Source organism: Nicotiana tabacum, chromosome 1 (assembly GCF_000715075.1).
Source record: "Nicotiana tabacum cultivar K326 chromosome 1, ASM71507v2, whole genome shotgun sequence".
Classification (NCBI taxonomy): domain Eukaryota; kingdom Viridiplantae; phylum Streptophyta; class Magnoliopsida; order Solanales; family Solanaceae; genus Nicotiana; species Nicotiana tabacum.
Genome location: NC_134080.1, coordinates 124,392,050 through 124,415,057, shown reverse-complemented (window position 1 = coordinate 124,415,057; position 23,008 = coordinate 124,392,050). Strand labels below are relative to the sequence as shown.

Here is a 23,008-nt window from a genome sequence, read left to right as displayed (position 1 = left end):
TAACTGTAGTCCCTTGCTCTCCAGGTGGGCGCCTGATTGCTAAAACTTTAACTGTATTCCGTTGCTCTCCAGGTGGGCGCTTGATTGCCAAAACTTTAACTGCATTCCCTTGCTTTCCAGGTGGGTGCCTGATTTCCAACACTTGCATTGTTTTTCCCTCGAAATTTGACTTGTTTTCCCTTTGTTCTCCAGGTGGGCTTCTGATTGATGAACTTGAACCATCTTCCTTTGAACATTGTTGTTTTCCCTTTGTTCTCTAGGTGGGCTCCTGATTTCCAACACTTGTACTACTTTTCCCTCGAAACTTGACTCATTTTCCCTTTGGTCTCCAAGTGGACTCCTGATTGTTGAACTATAACCGTCTTTCTTTGAACATTACTGTTTTCCCTTTGTTCTCCAGGTGGGCTCCTGATTACCAATATTTACATTGTTTTTCCTTGAAACTTGACCTGCTTCCCTTTGTTCTCCAGGTGGGCTCCTGATTACCAACACTTGAATTTCTTTCCCTTTGTTCTCTAGGAGAGTGCCTGATTACCAACATTTGCACTGTTTTTCCTCGAAACTTGAACTGCTTCCCTTTGTTCTCCAGGTGGGCTCCTGATTACCAACACTTGAATTCTTTCTGTTTGTTCTCCAAGTGGGCTCCTAATTACCAATATTTGCACTATTTTTCCTCGAAACTTGAATTGCTTCCCTTTGTTCTCCAGGTGGGTTCCTAATTACCAACACTTGAATTGTTTTCCCTTTGTTCTCTAGGCGGGCTTCTGATTACCAACACTTGAATTGCTTTCCCTTTGTTCTGCTCCTGATTACCAACACTTGAATTGCTTTCCCTTTATTCTCCAGGTGGGCTCCTAATTTCAACAAAACAGACAAAACAAAAGAAATTTTCTGCCCCAGTTTGATATTGGGAACATCTGTTAATGTTAACCGATTCTTGTTATCAAAATAAATTCTAAACTAAATTCCCTATCCTGAAAATTTCAAACCCAGTCGCATCTCAAAAGTGAAAAGCTTTAAATGCTAAATTATACTTCCCCAAAGTAGAAATTACGCTAAATTTTTTTATCTATGAAGGTCTTGAAATTTAACTAGGTCCCATTATCCAGGAGGGTCCTGAAAATTAAAATCAAAACTCATCTTAAGGGTAGAAACTTCAGAGCTAAATTCAACTTCCTAACGGTGAAAATTATGCTAAATCTCATCATCTAATGGAGGTCTTAAACTAAGTCCCATTATCCAGGAGGGTCCTAAAAATTTCAAATTGAATCTCATCCTAAGAATGAAAACTTCAAAGCCAACTTATATTTCCTCAAGGTGGAGCCTATGCTAGATCTTGTTACTCATGAATGTTTTGAATTTTAAACTAGGTCTCATTGTCCAGGAGGGTCCTGAGAAGCCGAGAATGAACTTACATGAGACGTGCTCTCTTTCTGGAGGATCTCTGCAGAATGAACAAAATTCCTTGCCCCTGAATCATGCTTTTCCTCATGAAGGGTTCCTGCAGATCGAACAAATTTCTTTCCCCTTCTCAAACTACCTTTGTGCTGACATAATTTAGGAATTTGAAAAATTCAAGCTTCCAAGCTTTGATTTGGACATAGTCTTCACCCATGTTTCAAACAAAGAAAACTTGTAAGTTTAAACATGATGGTTGGTTTGTGGCCTTGACTTTGAAGGCGATTGCTCCTTCACTTTCCATGATAACTTTGATTTCAACTCGAAAGACCTTGCTTGTTTATTGACTAACCACTTTCTTTGTCACCCTTATCCCAGAAGATATCTTTGATCCGTTCAAACCCAACATCCTCTATCTGTTGCATTTTGCTCATGATTGGACATTTATCGAACCTTTGTATTTCACATGAATCCTAAAACACGTTGATTTTTTCCAACTCGATGCGTTTGTTGTTCTTTCCGGACTTAACCCACTGGCCTAGACCTTGAGGTCTATTGCTCTTTCACTTGCCATGATAACTTTAATTTCCGCTTGGAAGACCTTGCTTGTCACTGGTTAACCACTTTATTTGTCAACCTTATCACAGAAAATACCTTTGATCCATTCACCCAACATCCTCTATTTGTTGCATTGTTCATGAATTGACATATACCAAACCTTTGTATTTCATATGAATCCCAAAGCACATTGATTGTTACCAACTCAGTGCGCATGCTAATCTTTCCTGACTTATGCCACTTTGATGTGCTAGCCAGATCATGTTTTATGCAATTGGAAAGCTGGTAGCAAATTTTGAAGTCATTTCTCACTTGTTATAACCAAACAGACTCAGGAAGGGGAAGTAGACAAGACAAAAGGAACAGAGTAAAGACAATGGAAAGAGATTATTCCTAACAAAAAACTACAAAGTAGAAACTTATCAGATGTGGATACCAACTCTAATGAACATGACATGCACCTTTAGATTAAGTGGCCTAATCTGTCAAGCAAGTCTGATGTTCAACTCTTGTTATACCTCTAAATCGTGAAACTGGACTTCAATGCTCTGATTATCCAATCTGATTCACGATCCTTATTCGATTTGTTGTGCCCGAAGGGTTTCCACCATCAAACCTCTCTCATTTTGTTCTTTCTCTCAACTCACCATCGCCTTATGGTACCTGTGAAGGTTTACACCAATAAGACTCTCTCATTTTGTTCTTTTCTTCTTATTTCCTCTGATTCTGCAGATGACAAGGCATTAACCATGGTAAAAACATCATATACTCTTGGCATGTCTAAACTCAGCACTCTCAAAGATTATCTGGGAGGTCTTTTTTGGACTGTAATATGGCTTTTGGACGGGTTAGAAAGAAAGGATATCATAAAATCTCAAAATAACTAAGTCAACGGGTTAATTTATTTACAACTTTTAGAATCTATTCTAAAATATTTGCCCTAATTTCTAAAACAAAGGAATTTGATTCTCTTTTTTTCTTTTCTTTTCTTATAGAATTTCTCACTCTCGACTTCATGGGATTATGAAATATTTTATTTGGTATGATCGAACCGTAAGGCTGCCTACGTATCTTGTGGTGACAAGAATCAGGTCAAACGTATTTCACAAGACTACTTTTTGTTACTATTTTCCTTTTTCTTTTCTTTCTTTCTTTTTCCCTTTTTTTCTTTTTTTTCTTTTTCTTTTTTTTCATTCTTTTTTGGAATGAACTTTCTAAAATAAACCTATGGGGACATGAACTTTTTTTTTTCTGTGTGACTAACTTGATTCCAAAAGAGGGGAGGTCAAAGAAATCGGATCAGGCTCAAAAGGGTATCAAGTGGTATAAGTATTTGGGTAGCTGAAAGAGGGCCTCCCAATCCCTGAAAATGCCAAGTACAACACATGCAACTTGAAATGAAAAAAAAAAAGCACACACAACATTTCTTTTACAGCTTCGGCATTGCTATCACTGATATGCTTTCCACCTTTTTAGTGTCTTGTCAAGTACAGAACTCTTATTGGGTGATTTCTTTTTCATGATGGGTACCCTCCATCTATTTGGAGCAAACTCCCTTGACTTTATCTTGCAAATTAAGGTGTACTTGAACTCAAAACTACTCACTTCAAATTGTCCGGGATGCACTCTCCTTAAACGAATTCTTGTCACCCTATTAACTTCCCAAATTATCTGCGCAGTTTCACACAATTCGGGCTTTAAGCGATCTCAAAATCCCTTTACTTACTTCCCTCAAATGTCCCTATCATCTTCAAAATTGTTTCATTGTTTCACGATTAAACTAACTTTTCATACCAGACTGAGAATTACGCGTGCATGTCATGTCACTAGAACCAGCATGAAAAGAACTATAAAAGGAGAAGAGAACTAAACAAAAAATGACTAGAAATAACAGAAAATAGAAAATTGCATTAGACAGACGGTGAAGGGTTTTGAACAACAAGACAAGCAAAATAAACTGGGGTACAACCCTGGAACAAAAACCAGACAACATTAAACGAGCTACTACGACTAAATAAACTGGGCAAAATAAAAGGATAGAAGGGTTTGAGTCACAAGACAATATCCAGATCACAACCCTGAAAATAACCCGGACAACAGAAATGACAACAAAATAAACCACCACTACTCCTCCCACGGCTAACCAAGAATGGAGCGTCTTTCCAATTACCAAGCACGGCATCTTAGCCATGGAGTTTCGCATCAACATTACTAGGACCTTCACAAGTCTCCATCACATTGACTTTAGCAAATTGCGTTTGGGTCCTTTTTGCCGGCTCGTTCTTAAGATCAACCTCTGATAGAGCTGAAAGCTTTATAGCACGTGGACCTCCGAGGATCTCAGAAGAATTCTCATATTCCTTTTCAAAACAAATCATACCCACCATATGCGTCTCATTATGAACAGGCGATGGACTTTGGCTAGTGTCTACTGCATCTGGATTTTGCACGACACTATCACCTGCATCAATAAGCTTCTGAATTGCTTTTTTCAAATGCCAACACTTTTCTGTGTTGTGACCCGGGGCATCAGAGCAATAGGTGCACCTTTGAGAATAATCAAAATTCTTTGAAAGAGGGTTCGGCATTTTTATCTGAATCGGCTTCAATATGTCTAATTGCCTCAACCTTTGGAACAAACTGGCATATGATTCTCCAAGGGGAGTGAAAGTCTCTTCCTTTTGCTTTTGCCTTTTCATCTTGTACTCTGGCCTCGATTGGAACCTTTTTCGGGTAGGTGGTTGATATGCTTGAGGGGGCAAGTAAGACATTTGTGGAAGTGGTGCAGGCTATCGCGGACCTCATGGGTGTGGAGCATATGGTGGTGCATTATGGACAGAGTACTGGGAAGGTGATGTACGACTTTTGGGGTTTTGTGGAGAGAAGTAGCATTGGGGAGGATTATCTGGAGCATAGGGATATCCATGGGGTCGATGTCGAGGTTGAAAGTGTTGAGCAGGAATGCCCACTGGATCCTGTCGTTGGCGCGCCTCAACAACATCTTTTCTATTTCTCTTTCTTCCATCCAAAACTTACCGAGATATTTTGAGCGTCTTTTGTAGTGTCTTTCAATGCAGAATAACTCATGATTTTGCCTGACTTTATTCCCTCTTCTACCATCTCCCCCATTTTTACCACATCATTGAAAGGTTTACCCAAGGCCGGGATCAAATGACTGAAGTAGGTGGGCCCCTAGGCTTGTAAGAAAAGCTCGACCATTTCTTCTTAACCAATCGGGGGACTGACTCGAGTAGCTTGTTCCCTCCATCTGAGCCCAAACTCCCTAAAGCTTTTGTCCGATTTCTTTTCCATATTAGATAGGGAGGAACGGTCTGGGGTAACGTCTATATTGTATTGAAAGTGTCGAACAAAACCTTGAGCCATGTCATCCCATGCCTGCCACTTATTGGTATCTTGATGAGTATACCATTGCAAGGCTGCCCCAGTCAAGCTCTCACTGAAATATGCCATCAACAAATCATCTTCCCTGCCAACACTTCTTATTTCACTGCAATAACCCCTCAGATGGGCTAGTGGATCTCCACGCCCATAATACAAGTTAAACTTTGGCATTTTAAACCCCGCGGACAGACGAACATCAGGGAATATGTTAATCTGATTTCCCATCCTTGCATGCTCCTTAAGGACTATTCTATACCTTTCAGCTTCCTGGATATCTCATCTCGCCCTTCTTTTCCTGTGAATTTTTATTTTCAACATGAGGCTCATTCTGAAGGCTCTGATTGTATGAGTCAGGAACCTTGTGGGCAACCTCTGAGGGGTAATATTAGGCATCATGAGCTTTGAGTGGATGTTCATTGTCTGATCTATGAAGGGAAGATTGTTGAGAAGTTGTGCTCATGGGGATAGTGGATATGACAAGAGTGCAATTTTGGGGAGAGGTAATTGGAGGATGAGTGATGGAACTACTAGAGTGGTTAGGAAAGTTGTGATAAGCGGGTGGATCTGGAGAGTATGGGGAATCATCTGGTACTATGGCCGAAGTTTGGGTAAGGGTAGCATCTAAGAAGCTAGGTGGTGGCGTGGGTGGTGCCTTCCCAGTCATCCAAGCCTGATACATGTCCGCAATGTGTTGTCTTAACATCCTTACCTCTTCAACCAACCCATTGCCCGGTTCAACCAATTGCTTTTGGGCACCAGTACCAGCCAACTCAATTCCGTTGTCGTTTGCCATTGCCTTTCGACTTTATGTTGTAGAGAAGAGTTACCACTTTAAGAACTACAAACCAACCACCCTTCTGATATACTAAAGATAACAAAAGGAACAAAATGAAGTCATCACGTTAGCGTTAGGGCATTTAACATAAGATAATCTCACATTATGTGCAATGCACTTAGTCGCAGTTATCGGCTCTAACATGACTTCGAGGGTATGAAGGTCATATGGCATCATCCCAATTTATTCATTTCAATCTTCTCTTTCTTTTCTTTCTAGTACTTCTTCGCTTGCTCATTTCCCTTCCTCTTTTCCTAATTATCACTTTTTCCTTTCCTCTCTTTCTCACATCCCATAATTTCATCTCTTTTTTTTCTTTTTTTTTCTCCTTTTTCTTTTAATAAAATAAAAATGATTCGATCAAACCCTATGTAGGTTGCCTACGTATCATGACGCCACATAAATCAGATCTTTGCGTAGTTTGGGAAAATCGGAAAGAAAGGAAACAAACTAACGTTTTCCTTTTTTTACCTTAATGACTAATCCGATGAGAAAAGAGAAATAAAAGAAGCAAAATCTTTTTTTGAATTTTCTAGACTTAATGTTCTATAACCTATTCTAAACTCAAGCTTAACGGATTTTTTTTCTTTTTCTTTTCTTTTTGGAAACAAATACTCTATTAAGGAAAAATCCTAGAAGAGAAAGATATTTTTTGACTCTTTTTTTAGGAAAGAAATCTAGACAATAAACCAAAGAAAAGTATTTTGAATTTTCATTTGATATCCCTGAAGAAAAACTTCGTAACGAGAAATGAAAAAGATAAAAACTGTTTTTGGATTTCAATTTTTAATTACCTAAAGGAAAAAATTTAAAGATAAATAGAAGATAAGGTATCTTATTTATTCTATGTACAATGTCCTAAATCTAGTAAAAATAAAAGAAATTTTTTTCTATTCATTTTTCATTAATTTCACAAAGAAGGACCTCAAAAGAAAATCTTTTTTGGATTTTTGGAATTAATATCTTAGAGAAAACCTTTAAAGAGGTACTAAAAAACAAAAATTCTCTTCTTTTTTTTTTTGAATTCTTAGTCCTAATATACTAAAGAAAATATAAAAACAAATTTTTATTTTAAGTTTTAGATATTAATTGCCTAAAAGAAAAATCACCTCAAACGAAATTTTTTTCAATTTCTAGGAGTAGTATTCCTGAAGAAAATTCTAATGGAAATACAAAAACGCAAAATATCCTTTTTTTGGATTTTATAATACATTTTTCAAATACAAAATAGGAAATAATAACAAAAGACTGACAAACTTAACTAGACTATGACAGACTCAAAAATCAACTAAATGACTGAATACTACTATACAGGACTAGAAAGTATAACATGAACAATAGACTCTAAAACAAAAAAAAGCTCCTCAGGCAGCTCCTGAATGTAGTAGTTTTGGGGGTATCTGTCATGCTCAAATTTCGGTAAGTAGATCCACACCTGTATGAGAAAACTGAAACCAACACTATGTGAGACAATAGCATTCCCTACTAGGCACATGCAATACATGATTGTGACTATTTTTCTAAAATTAACCTATGTGGCTAAAAGTGGCTAAAAGTGCAAAATTTGGCTAAGACCCTGCAAAGCCAAGAACCTAAGATTTACTAGGAAGACCGGACCCTATGTGGGTTGCCTACGTATCACGCCCCGAGGGAGGAGAATCAGGTTCGCGTAGTTCGGACAGATTGGATACAGCCAAGAAATAAAAAAAACAACTAAATTAGAGAAAATATATTTTGTTTGTCTTTTCCTTGAAAATGATGAAACATGTAAACTCTTTTGGATTTTCTTATCCTTTTTTTTATTATTTTTTTCGGAAAATATGGGAAAGTGCAAAATCTTTTTTTTTAGGATTTTTCATTTTTTTTCTTAACAAAAATGTAAAAGAAAACATAACTGGGCCCTACTTGCTTTAGTTTCACACTTCACCCTCTCTTTTCTTTTTTTTCTTTTTATTTGCCCTCAACTATCATTGGTCTGCCAAATGACCATTTTACCTTTGAAGAAATGCAATATGTGGCACATAGGATGCATCAAGATGGTCTATTATTTTGGGTACACATGTCCTAGGCGGACCCAACCCCTGTGTTGAGTCCCCAAAGTCAAATGCACATGATGCAAACAAGCGTTCCTACTAGGGATCCGGCATGAGGCTAAGTTATTCTAGGTTTAAAACCTGAGTGTATTGTTCTAGACCTTGCTTACCCGAGCGGACAACTCGAGCCGGGGGGGAAGCGTACCGGTAACCAAAAGATCATACGGCTTTGCAACTTGTCCGAACCTCGTTCTAAATTGGGATATGACACTAACAGAAAGAAGTCACGCCAGCGTGCACTCCTCAGAAGATAGAAAAGAGGGGTTTCGTAGCAGTTTATATATACAGTTCAGATAATATCAAAGCGGTAAAAAGCAACATTTAGCACATTAGGCCCAAACATGTAGATAAAATCAGACAATAAATAAAGTCAAATATAACAATTATTCTAAGCTCGAATTCTTGAACCCTGAACTAGAGATTTTGAGTTTGATCCCCAGCAGAGTCGCCAAAGCTGTCACACCTCCGTTTTCCTACCCTCGGAAGGGTATAAAGGGAGTTTTTTTCTAATTTAAGTGACAATCGAAACGGGATTATTCATTTAAAATTCAGAGTCGCCACTTGAGATAATTTATGGTGTCCCAAGTTACCAGTTTTAAATCCTGAATCGAGGAAAGATTGACTCTGTTTTATAGTCCGCGAACACAGAAATCGGGGTAAGAAATTCTGTTAACCCGGGAGAAGGTGTTAGGCATTCCCGGGTTCCATGGTTCTAGCATGGTCACTCAACTATTATTATTGGCCTATTTATCTGATTAATTACAAATTTTAAACCTATTGCATTTTTCACCTTTGACCGCTTTTAATTATTTAAGGAATTATTTCAAGGTTAACACATCGTAAACCACGCTACATGAAATGCACTCGTGATTCACGACACGTTCTATTTAACCTTGTTGGAAATTGAAGTCGGATCACATAAAATACACACCCGGATTTATAAATTGTGTTTCACAACTACGTCACGGGAACCGTACCCGTAGCTATGAAACTTTATTTAATTAACGTGCCTAAAGCAAACTACGAGAATTTGTCATTTTATATCTAAATTATGAATTAATACGAGGGCCATGTATAACTAAATGGTGGATGGCACACCTCAGACTATATGAACTAAATTTAATTAGCGGCCTATGAAAACCCATTTTATTATTAAGAAAAAGTTTGATCGAAGTTGCGCGAACACATACTCCGAATTGGTTTTTTTAGAATCGTAATTATGTCACGCGAACGTGCACACAATTACGATAGTGGATCAAAAGCGGGTCCAAAAGCATACTAACAGATTCATAAATTAATTTATCCTATGGTTTAGGACTAACTTTGCATCCACGCTATTCAATTGAGTTAAGAAAACTCCCAACTTTCACAAAATATACAATTATTGCACCTTCTAACAGAGAAGTTCTACAGCTAAATCAGAACAAACAATCGAAGAAAAACACTACTCTTCACATAAGTTACTGAAGAAACAAAACGCATAGTCAACAACACATGATCAGAACAAAACCAAAATGAAAGCAAAGCAAACGAATCTTACATTGAATCTTCACGCAGACAAAACGAAATTAATCACCGGACCAAAATGGAAACCTCGACGGAACGACGATCCAAACCTCGACACTCGCCGGAACCAATGACGCTACTACCATAACGATGGCGATATTGGAACCACAGCCAAACGACACACGCGGAGGAATGCCAAAGAACTGATTCTGGCCAAACTCAGCACAAAAACGTCACAAAATCCAGAACTTGTTAGATCTACACTCATCCGACATAGAAGTAAAGCACACGAGAACAATGGTGATGAAACAGTGGACTGTTTTCTACTCGTTCATCGTCGACGATGCGACTCCGACGATACAAAGACAGTAGAGGGTGGAGGAAGGGAAAGAAACAGCGGCGATAGTGAGCTGGGGTGAGGTTGTTTTAGGTTGAAGAAGGAGAAGATGAAGGGTGTGGTTTGGTTCACCGGCAATGGGGTCAGAGGTGGTCGTTGTTGATTTTCCGGCGATGTGGGTGGCGACGAGCGATGGCTGCTTTGTGTAGGTGTGGAAGGTCATTCTTCAGTTCTTGTTTTGGAGTTTTTGTTTGTTGTTTTCCATTTGTGTTGTGTAAAGGGTTTTGGTTCAGTGTGTCAAAGAAGAAGCAACGGTTGCTTCCTCATTTTCTTTTTAGGTCTCTTCAAGTTTTTGTGTAGAAGAAGAGAAAACGGCCGATTTGATCTTGGGTCTAGGCTTCGTTTTTTCTGTATTGTTCAGCTGAAGAAGATGAAGTCAGGGGTGGGGGTTGTTTTGTGTATTGCGGCGCTGATCGTCCCCTCCTAGATTTTTAGGCGTTAGTCTATATATCCTCCATCTAGGTCCTTAGCTACTAGGTTATATTTTGTATTTTTTGTTGATTAGTCCTAGGTCTTTTTGTGTATTAGGTCCCTAGGTTTTTAAGAAAGGTTTTAAGGGTATTGGGCTCAGGGAATGGGCTAAAAACTTAGGCTTTTATTACTAGTTTTGCATAAAATTGGATCAATTAACTAAATATCTACCCCTATAAAAATATTACCAAAATATTAATTAGCCCTACTTAAGTGAAAATAATTATTAAAATAAAAACCATTAAAACAACCTATTTTTGTAATTTTCATTTTATAACTAAATAAAGTAAAAAAGTATATTAGACCTAAACTAAATATTTTAGGCTAAAATGGGTGAAATCTTAAGGAGGGTCAAAAATCGCATGCCTACGCCCAGATAATTATTTCACTTTAGATTGAAATTCAGGCACACATTAATATCTTCTAAATAAAGCTACATGTATAAGCTCTACACAGAATGACCATATCACAGTTTTGAAAAATTTGAAGAAAAAATAATCAAGGAATCAACGTTCTCTTTTGTTCCTCCAATAAATGAGGCAGGAGTGACATTCTTAAACACAACATAAAGGAGCAAAATTATGGTTCCCAAGGTAAGGTTAAACAACACAGTATTGGCCTAGGAAAGAAAGCTAATTAGTTCTAGGAGCAGCCCATTCAACTCTAAGGATGAGATTGTCATAACCATAACCATTCAGCTTGTTTATGGCCCTCTCAGCATCTTCTCTATTGACGAAGTTGACAAAACCAAATCCTCTGCTCATTCCAGTCTTTTGATCAATGGCAACATACACTCGGCTGACATGACCAAAGGAACGGAACAGCTCCAACAAGTCAGCCTCCCGAGTGTCCTCAGAAAGGTTAGTAACCCTAACAGAGTTCTCTTCATTTCTTCTTCTCATCTCAGTGCCACCACCACTTCCCCTCTCTGCACCACCACCTCTCATGCTCGGAGGTACATAAGCACCCTTTTGAGGACCAGCTCCAGCGGCAGGCGCTTCTGCTGACGGTGGCTTATCCATGAAGGTGTCACTTGGCTGAGCAAGATCCTTGAATGGGCATTTTGATGTCCAATGATCACCCTTCTTCCCACAGGTCCTACACACCATAAGAACAGCCCCTGCTTTTCCAATTTGAGCCAAAGAGTCTCCAGCGGCTTTAGATTCGTCTTGCTTGGAACCTGTTCAGAATTAGATAATCACAATGACAGAGTTAGGTAAACTTAAAACTTCAGCACAGGGCAAGGGATGTGTCTCCTTCAATACTCGCACATATATACAGCATATAACACCACAGCCCAAAAAAACAGCAAACTCAAAGGGAAAAGATTCACACATAAATTAAAAACACATATGAGGGTACAACTCACCAAACAGTTATCCATGACTACAATGGTCACACATGCATCAATGCGAGTCAATAATGTGTACAACTCTCGGAAAGACGGATGAGAGAACAATTCACCAAACAGTTTCTACGACTATACTGGTCACACATGCATCAATGCAAATCAATATGCGTACAACTTTAATGTCTTCAACTCTCAGGCTACCATTACAGGAGAAATAGGTTCATTAATACAATCTCTTTCCTTAACAAAGTTGGAATGTTCATTAAAATAGCTACACAGGCAGGCGGCAGCATTCCACAGGTGTATAATATACTAATTTCTCAAATAGGAGACCGCAGATATAGCTGCAAAGCCAATCTTTTTCCTCAACAAAGGTGCAGTACCATTACCATAGCTGACACAAATCTTGGCGAATGCATACAGTTAATTGCAACTCCTTGACTCACTACTTCGGTTGGGTAGCAAATAATAAATGATCTTGAATCTATACATGTGACATGCGACTGCATAACTACATATATTAAGCAGCACGAGAACCTGACTAAATATGTTTTTAGCAAATAACACATATACTTGAATGGGATACCTGATATATGAAGAAAAAAAACAATCCTTTTCCCTATTCAACTAAGATATCAGATATTTCGCATACTAAGACTAAAGCCTGCATCATAAAAGATTGCATTCAACTAAAGAGAACAAATTCATCCAAAAGATGGTCCTTATTTCAAACCAACTAACAACTTTTTATCAAAAAGTCCCCCCCCCCCCAAACACCACACGCCTTTTATCTAATTCTCCATATAATAAATAAATCATTACTACCTTTGACCTGCAACAAAACCCAAAAGGAACTTCACTCAAATCCCCAACATAGCTTGCTAGTATATAAAATTCAAAACACAAAGGCACAACAAGAAAAATTCCTTGTTTTCCTTTCTCTATATACACAGAGATCTGATAGCTACTCATTTATCACAACAAAATCACATTGACCAGATAATTACTCTGCTACAGCAGTCAAAAAATACCAACCAACTCACAACAAACCAGATAGTAAGTCCAGAGGAGGATCTAGGATTAGAACAATATGGGTTGGAGTTCCGGATTCTACCACTCCCATTTGATTTACTGAGTTCAAAAACCATTGTTTGTATTTATTTAGTGGATTTTAGACACATATACAGAGTCCAAGCCACAGCTACCTATGATCTACATCCGTCTGCCCCTGATAATGGCACAAATACAGCATAACCCCAAAAAAAAAAATCCAACGGCCCAATTCACAATAAACACAGAATCACAAATCACAACAGAAAGAAAAATCCCAATTAAGATTAACCAAACACGAGAAGAAAAGATCGATACCGGGGGCTCTAGGGCGCTCAAGAATAATCTCCTCAGTAGAAACCATGGTGAGACGAGCACCCACATCCTCATGAACTGCATCCCCAAATTTAGGCCAAGACCGCCTCTCAACAGCCCCTTTGCTCAGCCTAGCATTCGCGAGCTTACGGATACGTGTCGTAGTAGTGATTTTCACCTTGTTTCCTTCAGTGTTAAACTTGTATTCCACTACTTTCTTCACCCCATTCTCGTCTGGCCCGAATATTTGCTTCGGTGGTAACAGGAAATCCAAGTCCTCCGCATCATCTTCTAGCTCCCCCCATCGGAGTTTTGGTTGGTTTGTCGCTTCCACCGCCATTGAACGATGAGCCGCCAAGGTCTAGAGAGAGAGAGAAACAACAACTCTTTTGGTATTAGGTTTTGTTTTATGTTTTCTTGAGACCAAAAGGGAGTATTTTGGGAAATACATAAAAGAGGGTGTAGTGGGCGGTTAAGGAGTTTGGGCTGGGCTTAGATTTTGCAGTGATCCATTTAGTTGGGACGGATTTCTTTGTAGAAATATAGCACCAGTTAGCCACTTTTAGATGTGGTATTTAAAATATAGTCAATTTTTATAATGTATTTAAAGCAAGCTTAGACGAGAAAAAATTTAGACTACTTATTATTTCAGATCACGAGTCTGACGTTGAGCATAATAGTTCAAAACTTCAGATCTTTGAACGGGAATTTTCAAACTTTTATGACTCTAGCCGGAGGTCTGAAGTTTGATTTGATGTGGCTAAATTTTAAATACTTATAAATTGCAGCTTTTATATTAGGAATTTTTACCTCCTATAGCAAAGATTAACATCTTATTTATTTTAAATAAATACCATTTAAAAAAATTATATTCTATAGATACCTTTTAAGGTTTATAGTAAAATATTTAATTTTGGTTACCTCCTAGCCCTAAGCCACTAAATATGTTATTCAGTTACACTATTTTTTTCTCTCTCTACTTTGATACATCCCATTCTCTTCCCTCATTCCCTGAAAACACGATGCTCAATCTCAAAATTCCTCTCGCCCACACTATTTTCTTTTCATTTCGATCAATTCTTAGCACCGAATATTGTTTTGCGATAGCAAATCAAATCCCTAACCAAAACTAACTGATTTGGGAAAGATAGTTAACCAACGTTTGAACTTTGACAGATTTGGGAAAGAGAGTTAACCAACCTTTGAACTTTCCCAAAACTAACTGATTTGGGAAAGGGAGTTTTCTTCTTACTCTTTTGGTTGATCACGTAGTAGCGTATTCCTTCTCTGTTCCGAAATGAAAGTGAACATTGACGGAGATACTGGTGGTTCTCCGCCATCGACGACAGCGACAGTCACTGTGGAGGTAGCAGTTAAAAGTGTCGAAGGGATAGGTAGTCAACGCGGTAGCAGTTAATGAAAAAAGGTGTCGCATGTTGTACCTTCAAATTTCAAAGGTCCGCGTGTTGTACCTTCAAACATTGCTACGGCGGATTCGCCGGAAATTAGGGTTTGTTCTTGAACAAAGACGACGGAGTTTGGGGCTGAGCAACTTGATTTTCTGTTAATATATTTTCATGTATTTTCATGTATTTCATTGTCTTTTTTTTTCATTGTAATTCAATGTATCTCGTTGTATTCCATGTATTTCATGTATTCACTGTTTTTTTCATTGTATTTCAATGTATCCCGCTGTATTCTATGTATTTCATTGTATTCACTATCTCGCTATATGCCATGAATGTATTCATATATTTTTTTTAATTAATATAATTTATGTATTTAGATGTATTATATAATTTATCTGAAGATTGCTATGTTTTGGGGGTATTTTTCGGTTGAGAATCTTTTTTATAACTGAAAATACAAAATTTGTGTGTTATAATTGAGTTTGTTAAGTTATATTAGGAGTCTATTATGTTAATTGATTCACTTTCCGTTTTAAAAACAGTGTAATCCCCTATTTCACGCCGTAAATACAGTCGAATACAATAATCTGTCCAGCTGTAATCCCATGTTTCACTCCATGAGTACAGTCGAAGCCTAATAGCTTAAATATATCAAATACATCTTATAACCACAGAAAAGATATCTATAATCCGTAATATAGCAAATGGTATCTATAGATGGCTAATTACTACTAAAAGATAATGATTTATGAAAAATTGTCTTTATATTATTAGCCATCCTATTTCTACACTACGTCTGATTTCTTTCGTCTTCTTTTTCTTCTTTTCTTTTTAGTACTTCATAGGCAAAACAAAAAGTGTCTGTTTATAGTTTCCTTTTTATCTCTTCATAGTTTTATTAGTACAACGAGATTCAATAGGACTAAAAGTGACCAAAAGACCATCAAACTCAACTTTATTAGAGTGCGGTTCGATTTTTAAACTTTTTAAGAAAATGAATATTTTGTGAGAATATGGACGGTGTTGATACTTGAAGCTTCCTCTACGAAAATGGGAATAGGATAGATAATATTTGAAGAGAGAAATATAGTGAAAAAATTAAGAAAATTTACAAATAAATCACATATTGTTATGATAAAAATCAAAATATGGTGGATGTCTACTCTTCCTCCATGATCTTTCTCTCAAATGGTTAATGACATATTCAATGACATATTCCATGACATATTTTCTTCACTTTTCATGCATATATAAAGGCCTTGTAATAGATAGGAAAATACACACAATTGAAAAAGAAAATCTCTTCCTTGTCTCTATCTCTATTTTTTGTTCATGTTTTACTAAATTGCTTTTATTTCTTGTTCATGTTTTACTAAATTGCTTTTATTTCATAACACGTTATCAGCACGAGTCTCTAACTAATTGTATATATATATATATATATATCTACAAAAAAATATATATCTACAAAAAAAAATTCTACATCCGGAAAGATTACAATTAGAAGCCATACATATCATCACATGGTTAAATGTAAAGAGAAACTACATATGGTAAGTAATGAAATGTAAGAAGGTATGATTATCTTATACTTGTCATTCCTTTAAAATCTCATATGCACACAACTTCGTACTACACCTGTATTGCATAAGCACATATTAATATTACATCTTTTATACCACATGAATGGAATAAAATTTTCGAAGTTCTATATGTGAAAATCATAGTAGCAGTTAATTGTTGATATGATGCATGTCATGGTAACCAAGGATATTTTATATAAATTGTCCTATGCATATTTATGTGTTAACTATCTTCAATCTGTCCTGCCGCTTTAAACATTTTCTTTTACTTGGATGAATATTTTTTTTCCTTTTGGATTTTTACACTTGCATATAGTACAAAAAAAAGGAATAAAAAATAAAATAAAATTGGTCATACTGATTAAAAGCATAAATCATCTTGAAGAAAACAAGAAATACTTCACATCTTTATCTAGGTTGATTAATTAGTACTTCTTTGATATTTGGAAAACAAACCAGCTATTTGAAAATATACTTCATAATTTATGATCGTATCATTTGAAAGCAAACAATGATTAGTATGATTACTAGAAGAGGTATTTTTGAGTATCCATGACCTACTTGATGCTTGCTACTGACTTACCATTTTTAAGTATTTTATATGAATGATGCACAAGCTACAACTGGTAAGTTGTTACCTATAATGTCACTTTTCAGGTAATATAAATGCTGAATTTATGTATTAGTGCTATATATGTGTTAGGTGTACTTTTGATAAATTTATTCACTAATTGCTTGGTTGAATTGAGTGAAGGAAAGTCATGGCGTTAAATCAAATCCAATAGGTAGGGTATACCCCGAAAACAACAATATTTTTGAGAGAGACTCAATAAATATTATGACAATGAATTTATGATCCTTTTAAACTCTAATAGAATTTAGAAAAAATATTCTGACTACAAATTATTGTATTTCATATAGATGCTACAAATAATTAATAAAGCTTTACGCTGATTTGAGATTTGTACACTTATTTAAGAAAGCAAATTTGATTTGCTAAGTTGCAAATTAGTTGTATATATTTTTTTTGGCATGTAATTGAAATTAAGGGTTGAGAATGAATCTCAATATTGTTTAGCCTATTATGCCATTAATTGAGAATAAGACATCGGGATCAAGTCCTGATGCTCCATAATGATAAGAGTTGGGTTTGAGTCCCAATTTATTATGGCCTAACATGCCTTTATATTGGTAAGACATTGGGTTTGAGTCTCAATGTACCATATTGATGATATAATGATGACTAAAGAAAAATAATATATTTTTCATGAAAAAGGCATGAAAATTGTCCCACTTGATTTGTTTCATTCTTGAAGTGAATGTGATAACAATGCATAATAAGTTTCAATAAAGACAATTGGTTGAACAATGAACGTGGGCGTTCCAAATATCAAAATAATAATAATCATCACTATGATTATAAAAGGAGAACAATAAGGGTCCTCAAAATAGTCCTTCAAAATGTGAAGGCAATGCTTACCATCAAATTGGTTGAAAATAATAAAGCACGTCGTTGATTATGATCCATTCCTTGAAGAGAATGTGACTTATGATAAGCATTGAGAATGCAAACTCATTCCTAAAGTTGAATGTGACAATATGTGATAAAAGCATTGAATAAAGACATGCAATTCATGATTATATAAATACCATACGACTCACCTCTAAGGGAGGTTTGAGTAAAATAAAGAGAATAAATATTATTGTGTGGTTACATGAATATGTCATTGGTCGCGTACATGTGATATGCCAAATATTATTTTGCCATGCCTTATAAAAGTTATTAAAGGCAAAATTAAAGCAAGAAATGATTTTGCTTATGATGATTTTGACCATGACAATTTATTATGATATAATTTTCTCCGTGAAGGAGACATTTACCATATGAATGGTATGATAAAAGATCTTGTAGTACAAAAGTTGTTAAGAACTCCGGAAAAACTAATTTGTTACTACCCGGATGAATAAACTTATTCATGACATTGATATTGTAAAGTCTCAAAAGAAACTTTTTGAGTTTCAAATATATAAGTCAAAGTGATTGGCATATTGAGACTATAAATGAAAGGAAGATTGAATATCTTCATATTTCTATAATCATACCGGGTAAATATGAAAGGTTACCCGATCTTCTTTCTATTTGTACTACACAAATATAAGCATGATGCTGGAATCATATGCCACAAGTAAACTAGAGATTTACTAAAATAAATATTAATTGGCATGACCGGTTGACCATATCGGTTCAATTATGATGCGAAAAATTAATTAAGAATTACATTGACACATATTGAAGAATAGAAGATTCTTCAAGAATTCTCTTGTGCTGCTTATTCTCATGATATACCAGTTAAAGGTTGGGATTGAATCCTTTGATTTCTGGAAGGAATAAAAGGTGATATATATATGGGCCCAGTCACCTGCCATGTGGACCGTTTACTATTATATGATTTTAATAGATGCATCTATTTTATGGTCACATGTGCATTTGTTATCAACTTGCAGTTTGGTTTTTGCAAGATTGTTTGCTCAAATTATTAGAGCACAGTTCCAGAATATAAGTTATGATGATTTATCTTAATAATACTGGTTTAAATCCAAGTTGGTTTAGCAGAAATTGTATGCCTTCAATTATAGCTAAATCATTGGTTATGAGAACAAAACTTCCAAAAACAAAATTTGGTATGAGATTTATTATTTAATATACAGCAGCACTTGTACGTATCTAGCCAAGTTATAAAAACTTCTCCCTATCACAATCGGTTCAGGATCAGGAACCAAATAATTTGTATATAGAAATATGGATGTGCTATATGATTTAATTATGCCACCAAAATGCACAAAGATGAGTTCCCAAAGATAGTTGGAAAATGTGTTGGTGATCCCAACATTAGGGGGAGAAAATGGGCAGCTGAGAAAGTAATACGTGAAATGAATTATTATGAATACATATAGATCCTCGTACAAGAAAATATAAACTTGAAGTTCAAGTGATAATTCATTTACAAATTATTGCCAGACGCATTTGCTGACCCAAAGCTAAATGTCATATTTCAGCTGCTAATGCTCCAAATAGAATAAAGTCCATGAGGGACAGAGTCTATGGCACGCATGAAGTGTAACAGACCAATCGGTTCCAAAGATAAAACTCCTTGAAGAAGGAGAGGGGCAAATATTCAAAATGGTCATAATAAGGAGGCAAGTGCCCTAGAAGAGCACCACGACATAACACTTCATAAGACCTCATGGGAGAGGCTCAAGTACCTGAAAATAATGAAATAAAGAGATCTCAATAAGTTATGTCTTTATTGGGTAATAATGGAACAGACATAAAATGATTGTCGACGATATTGTTAATATAATGTAGCGCTCAATATGATTAATATTGACGAGGATCTTGAGATCAAATCTATCATGAAATTTGGACGGATAAAAGATTGGCCAAATAAAAAAATACGCAATGAAATTGACTTCACTTGAAAAATGTGAAGTTGGACGGATAGTCCAACACCTGAAAGTATAAAGTCAATTGAGGTATAAATGTGTTCTTGTGCGAAAGGTTCAAGTCGATAGACATAAAGACGACTTGTGGCACAAGAAAATTAGTAAATATCCTCACATTGATTATATGGAGACATGTTCTCTTATAGTGGATATAGTCACTTCAGGTTTTAATCTGGCAATATATGAAAAACTTGATATGCGTATAGTGGATATCATTGAAAGATTTAAATTGTCTTGGAGCATATTAAGGTTTCCAAGAAATTTATTAAATAAAGCTTCAAAAAATCCTTATACGGATTGAAACAATCAGGGCACATGTGGTATAATCGCCCGAGAGAATACTTGTTGAAAGAAGGGTATAAGAATAATTCAATTTGTCCTTGTGTCCTTATAAAAGGATATGGATTTGAATTTGTTATAATCGCCATGTATGTTGATGATTCAAATATCATTAGAACTCCCGGAGAGCTTCCTAAAGCAGTAGACTGTTTAAAGAATTTAAAATGAAAGATCTTGGAAAGACAAAATTTTGTCTTGGTCTACAAATTGAATATATGAAAGATGAAATTTTTGTCCTTCAATCAGCATACACTAAAAAGATTTTAAAGAGCTTCTATGTGGATAAAACACATCCATTAAGTACCCCGATGGTTGTGAGATTACTCGATATAAATAAAGATCCACTCTGACCTCATGAAAATAATGAAGAGCTTCTTGGTCCTAAAGTACCATATCTTAATGCAATTGGTACGCTAATATATCTTGCTAACACTACAAGGCATGACATAACTTTTTCAGTTAATGTCTTAACAAGATATAGCTCTGCTCAAGGAGAAATTGGAATGAAATCAAGCACATATTGCGTTATCTAAGGGGGATTACCGGTGTGGGCTTATTTTATGGCAATGATTGCAATACTGATCTTATTAGTTATGTCGATGTGGGGTATTTATCTGACACACATAAGGCTTGATCTCAAACATGTTATGTGTTTACATGTGTGGCACTGTCATATCTTGACGATCGACTAAGCAATCAATCGTGGCTACTTCTTTTAATCATGCTGAGATAATTGCTATTCATGAAGCAAGTCGAGAATGTGTATGGTTGAGGTCTACTATACATCTTATTCGAGACAAATGTGGTTTGAAGTGTGATAAACTATCCAAAGTTTTGTATGAAGAAAATACAACATGCATAGCCCAATTAAAGGGAGAATTCATAAAGGAGTTAGGACAAAGCACATTTCACCTAAATTATTGTTCACACATGATCTTCAAAAGAATGGTGATATTAATGTGCAACGGATCCGTTCAAGTGATAATATGGCTGATTTGTTCACCAAATATCTACCGGCGTCAACCTTCAAGAAACTAGTGTACAAGATTAGGATACGAAGGCTCAACGATGTGAACTGATGATCTCATCAGGGGGAGTTAATACGCGTTGTACTCTTTTTCCCTTACAAGGTTTTATCCATTGGGTTTTCCTTGTAAGGTTTTTAACGAGGCAACCAAAAGGCGTATTTCTAAATATGTGTACTCTTTTTCCTTCATTAGGATTTTTTTTCCCATAGGTTTTTTTTTTCTAATAAGGTTTTAACGAGGCACATTATTTATGGACATCCAAGGGGGGATGTTATGATAAAAATCAAAATATGGTGGATGTCTACTCTTCCTCCATGATCTTTCTCTCAAATGGTTAATGACATATTCAATGACATATTTTCTATGTTCAATGACATATTCCATGACATATTTTCTTCACTTTTCATGTCTATATAAAGGCCTTGTAATAGATAGGAAAATACACACAATTGAAGAAGAAAATCTCTTCCTTCTCTCTATCTCTATTTCTTGTTCATGTTTTACTAAATTACTTTTATTTCTTGTTCATGTTTTAATAAATTGCTTTTATTTCATAACACATATAAAAATATTGGTGAGATGTTTAGTTCGAACTTTATTAGTGCTACATTAGTCCGACGCAATAAAAAGATTAGCTTCTTTTAAAGGTTGAAGTAATTTCGTTTAAGTACATAGGTTGAGTGAATTTGGAGTTCAAACTTGTCCATAAGAGGTTATAAGGATCAAATAATACTTTATATGGTTCATATTATTCGTTTTAAGAAAAATCACATTATTTTAAGATGATTTTTATTAATTTTAATCATAAAGATATTTTTCTCAAGTATTCACTCTCTTTGACAAATGTCTCACTTAATTATGTTCTAACAATTCGAATAGTAAGGAAAGATCTAGACAATATTTTTTTAAACTAATTAAATATGTTGAAACACGCTTTTTTTTTTAAAAATGACTAATACGACATGACTAACTAGCTTTCGAAAACGACAACTCTAATTATATATAGGGCCGTTTGGCCACAAGAAATTTTTCACTTTTTTGAAAAAATATTCTTTTTCTTTCGGAACCGGTGTTTGTCCATAAAATTTTTAAATTTTAATTGAAGTTGCATTTCGGAATTTTTCGAAAAATATGAAAATTCCAAAAAGTTGTTTTTCAAAATTTTAACTCAAAAAACTCACAAAAATTTAAAAACAATTCCAAACTGTATTTATGTCCAAACACAACTCTAATTTTTAAATACCATTTTCGCTTAGAGATTTTTTTACTTTTTCCCGAAATTCTTATGTCCAAACGCCCGCATAGTATTCACGCTTCATCTCTAACTCTAGTCATTCTATCATCGGTCACACTCAACTTTTCATTAAAAGATTATCAGATTATTATGAAAGATAATCCTTATAAGAAAAAGCTATGCAACTAATGTGGTGAATCCGTCTGAAAGGAGAAAAATACTCTTTCGAAAAATGATATCAAATTAAGCTAGTGTCTGACCGTAGATTTCCAAATTTGTTTTGAAAAATTTGATTTGGGTGAAGTTTGATTTGAAGATGAAAATGTATTTGGAAATACGTTTTCAAAATATATTTTCCAAATTTATTTTGGAAAAATATGTATATTATTAGTGTTTGTAAAGATTTTGGCTCAAAACCAGCTATTGAGCTGGTTTTGGAATTTGGAATTTGAGATTTTGCCAAAATATAAACAAAATTTGTGGCCAAACATGTATTTGCCAAATAAAACCCAAATTTATTTTGACAAAATCTATA

The 23,008-nt window shown here is 35.5% G+C and overlaps 1 protein-coding gene and 1 long non-coding RNA gene across 2 annotated transcripts; both read right to left on the bottom strand.

Annotated features, from left to right (window-relative positions):
* Window positions 1-7,303: 7,303 nt before the first annotated feature.
* Window positions 7,304-10,679, bottom strand: LOC107805885 (uncharacterized). Its single transcript, XR_001652543.2, has 2 exons — window positions 9,827-10,679; window positions 7,304-7,641 (listed from the first exon to the last, which is right to left on the bottom strand). It is a non-coding gene; the product is annotated as an uncharacterized LOC107805885 (long non-coding RNA).
* Window positions 10,680-11,132: 453 nt separating this feature from the next.
* On the bottom strand, window positions 11,133-13,809 carry LOC107805884 (uncharacterized). The gene is made up of 2 exons (XM_016629984.2): window positions 13,380-13,809; window positions 11,133-11,840 (listed from the first exon to the last, which is right to left on the bottom strand). The coding sequence occupies exons 1-2, from the start codon at window positions 13,714-13,716 to the stop codon at window positions 11,293-11,295; spliced, it is 885 nt and encodes a 294-aa protein (XP_016485470.1). The 5' UTR covers window positions 13,717-13,809; the 3' UTR covers window positions 11,133-11,292.
* Window positions 13,810-23,008: the final 9,199 nt, after the last annotated feature.

Excerpts from the sequence above, each read along its gene's own strand:
- LOC107805884 (XM_016629984.2), bottom strand. The coding sequence starts at position 13,716 with ATGGCGGTGGAAGCGACAAACCAACCAAAACTCCGATGGGGGGAGCTA. Across the intron at positions 11,841-13,379 it reads TGAGCGCCCTAGAGCCCCCG|GTTCCAAGCAAGACGAATCT; the intron begins GTATCGATCTTT and ends AATTCTGAACAG.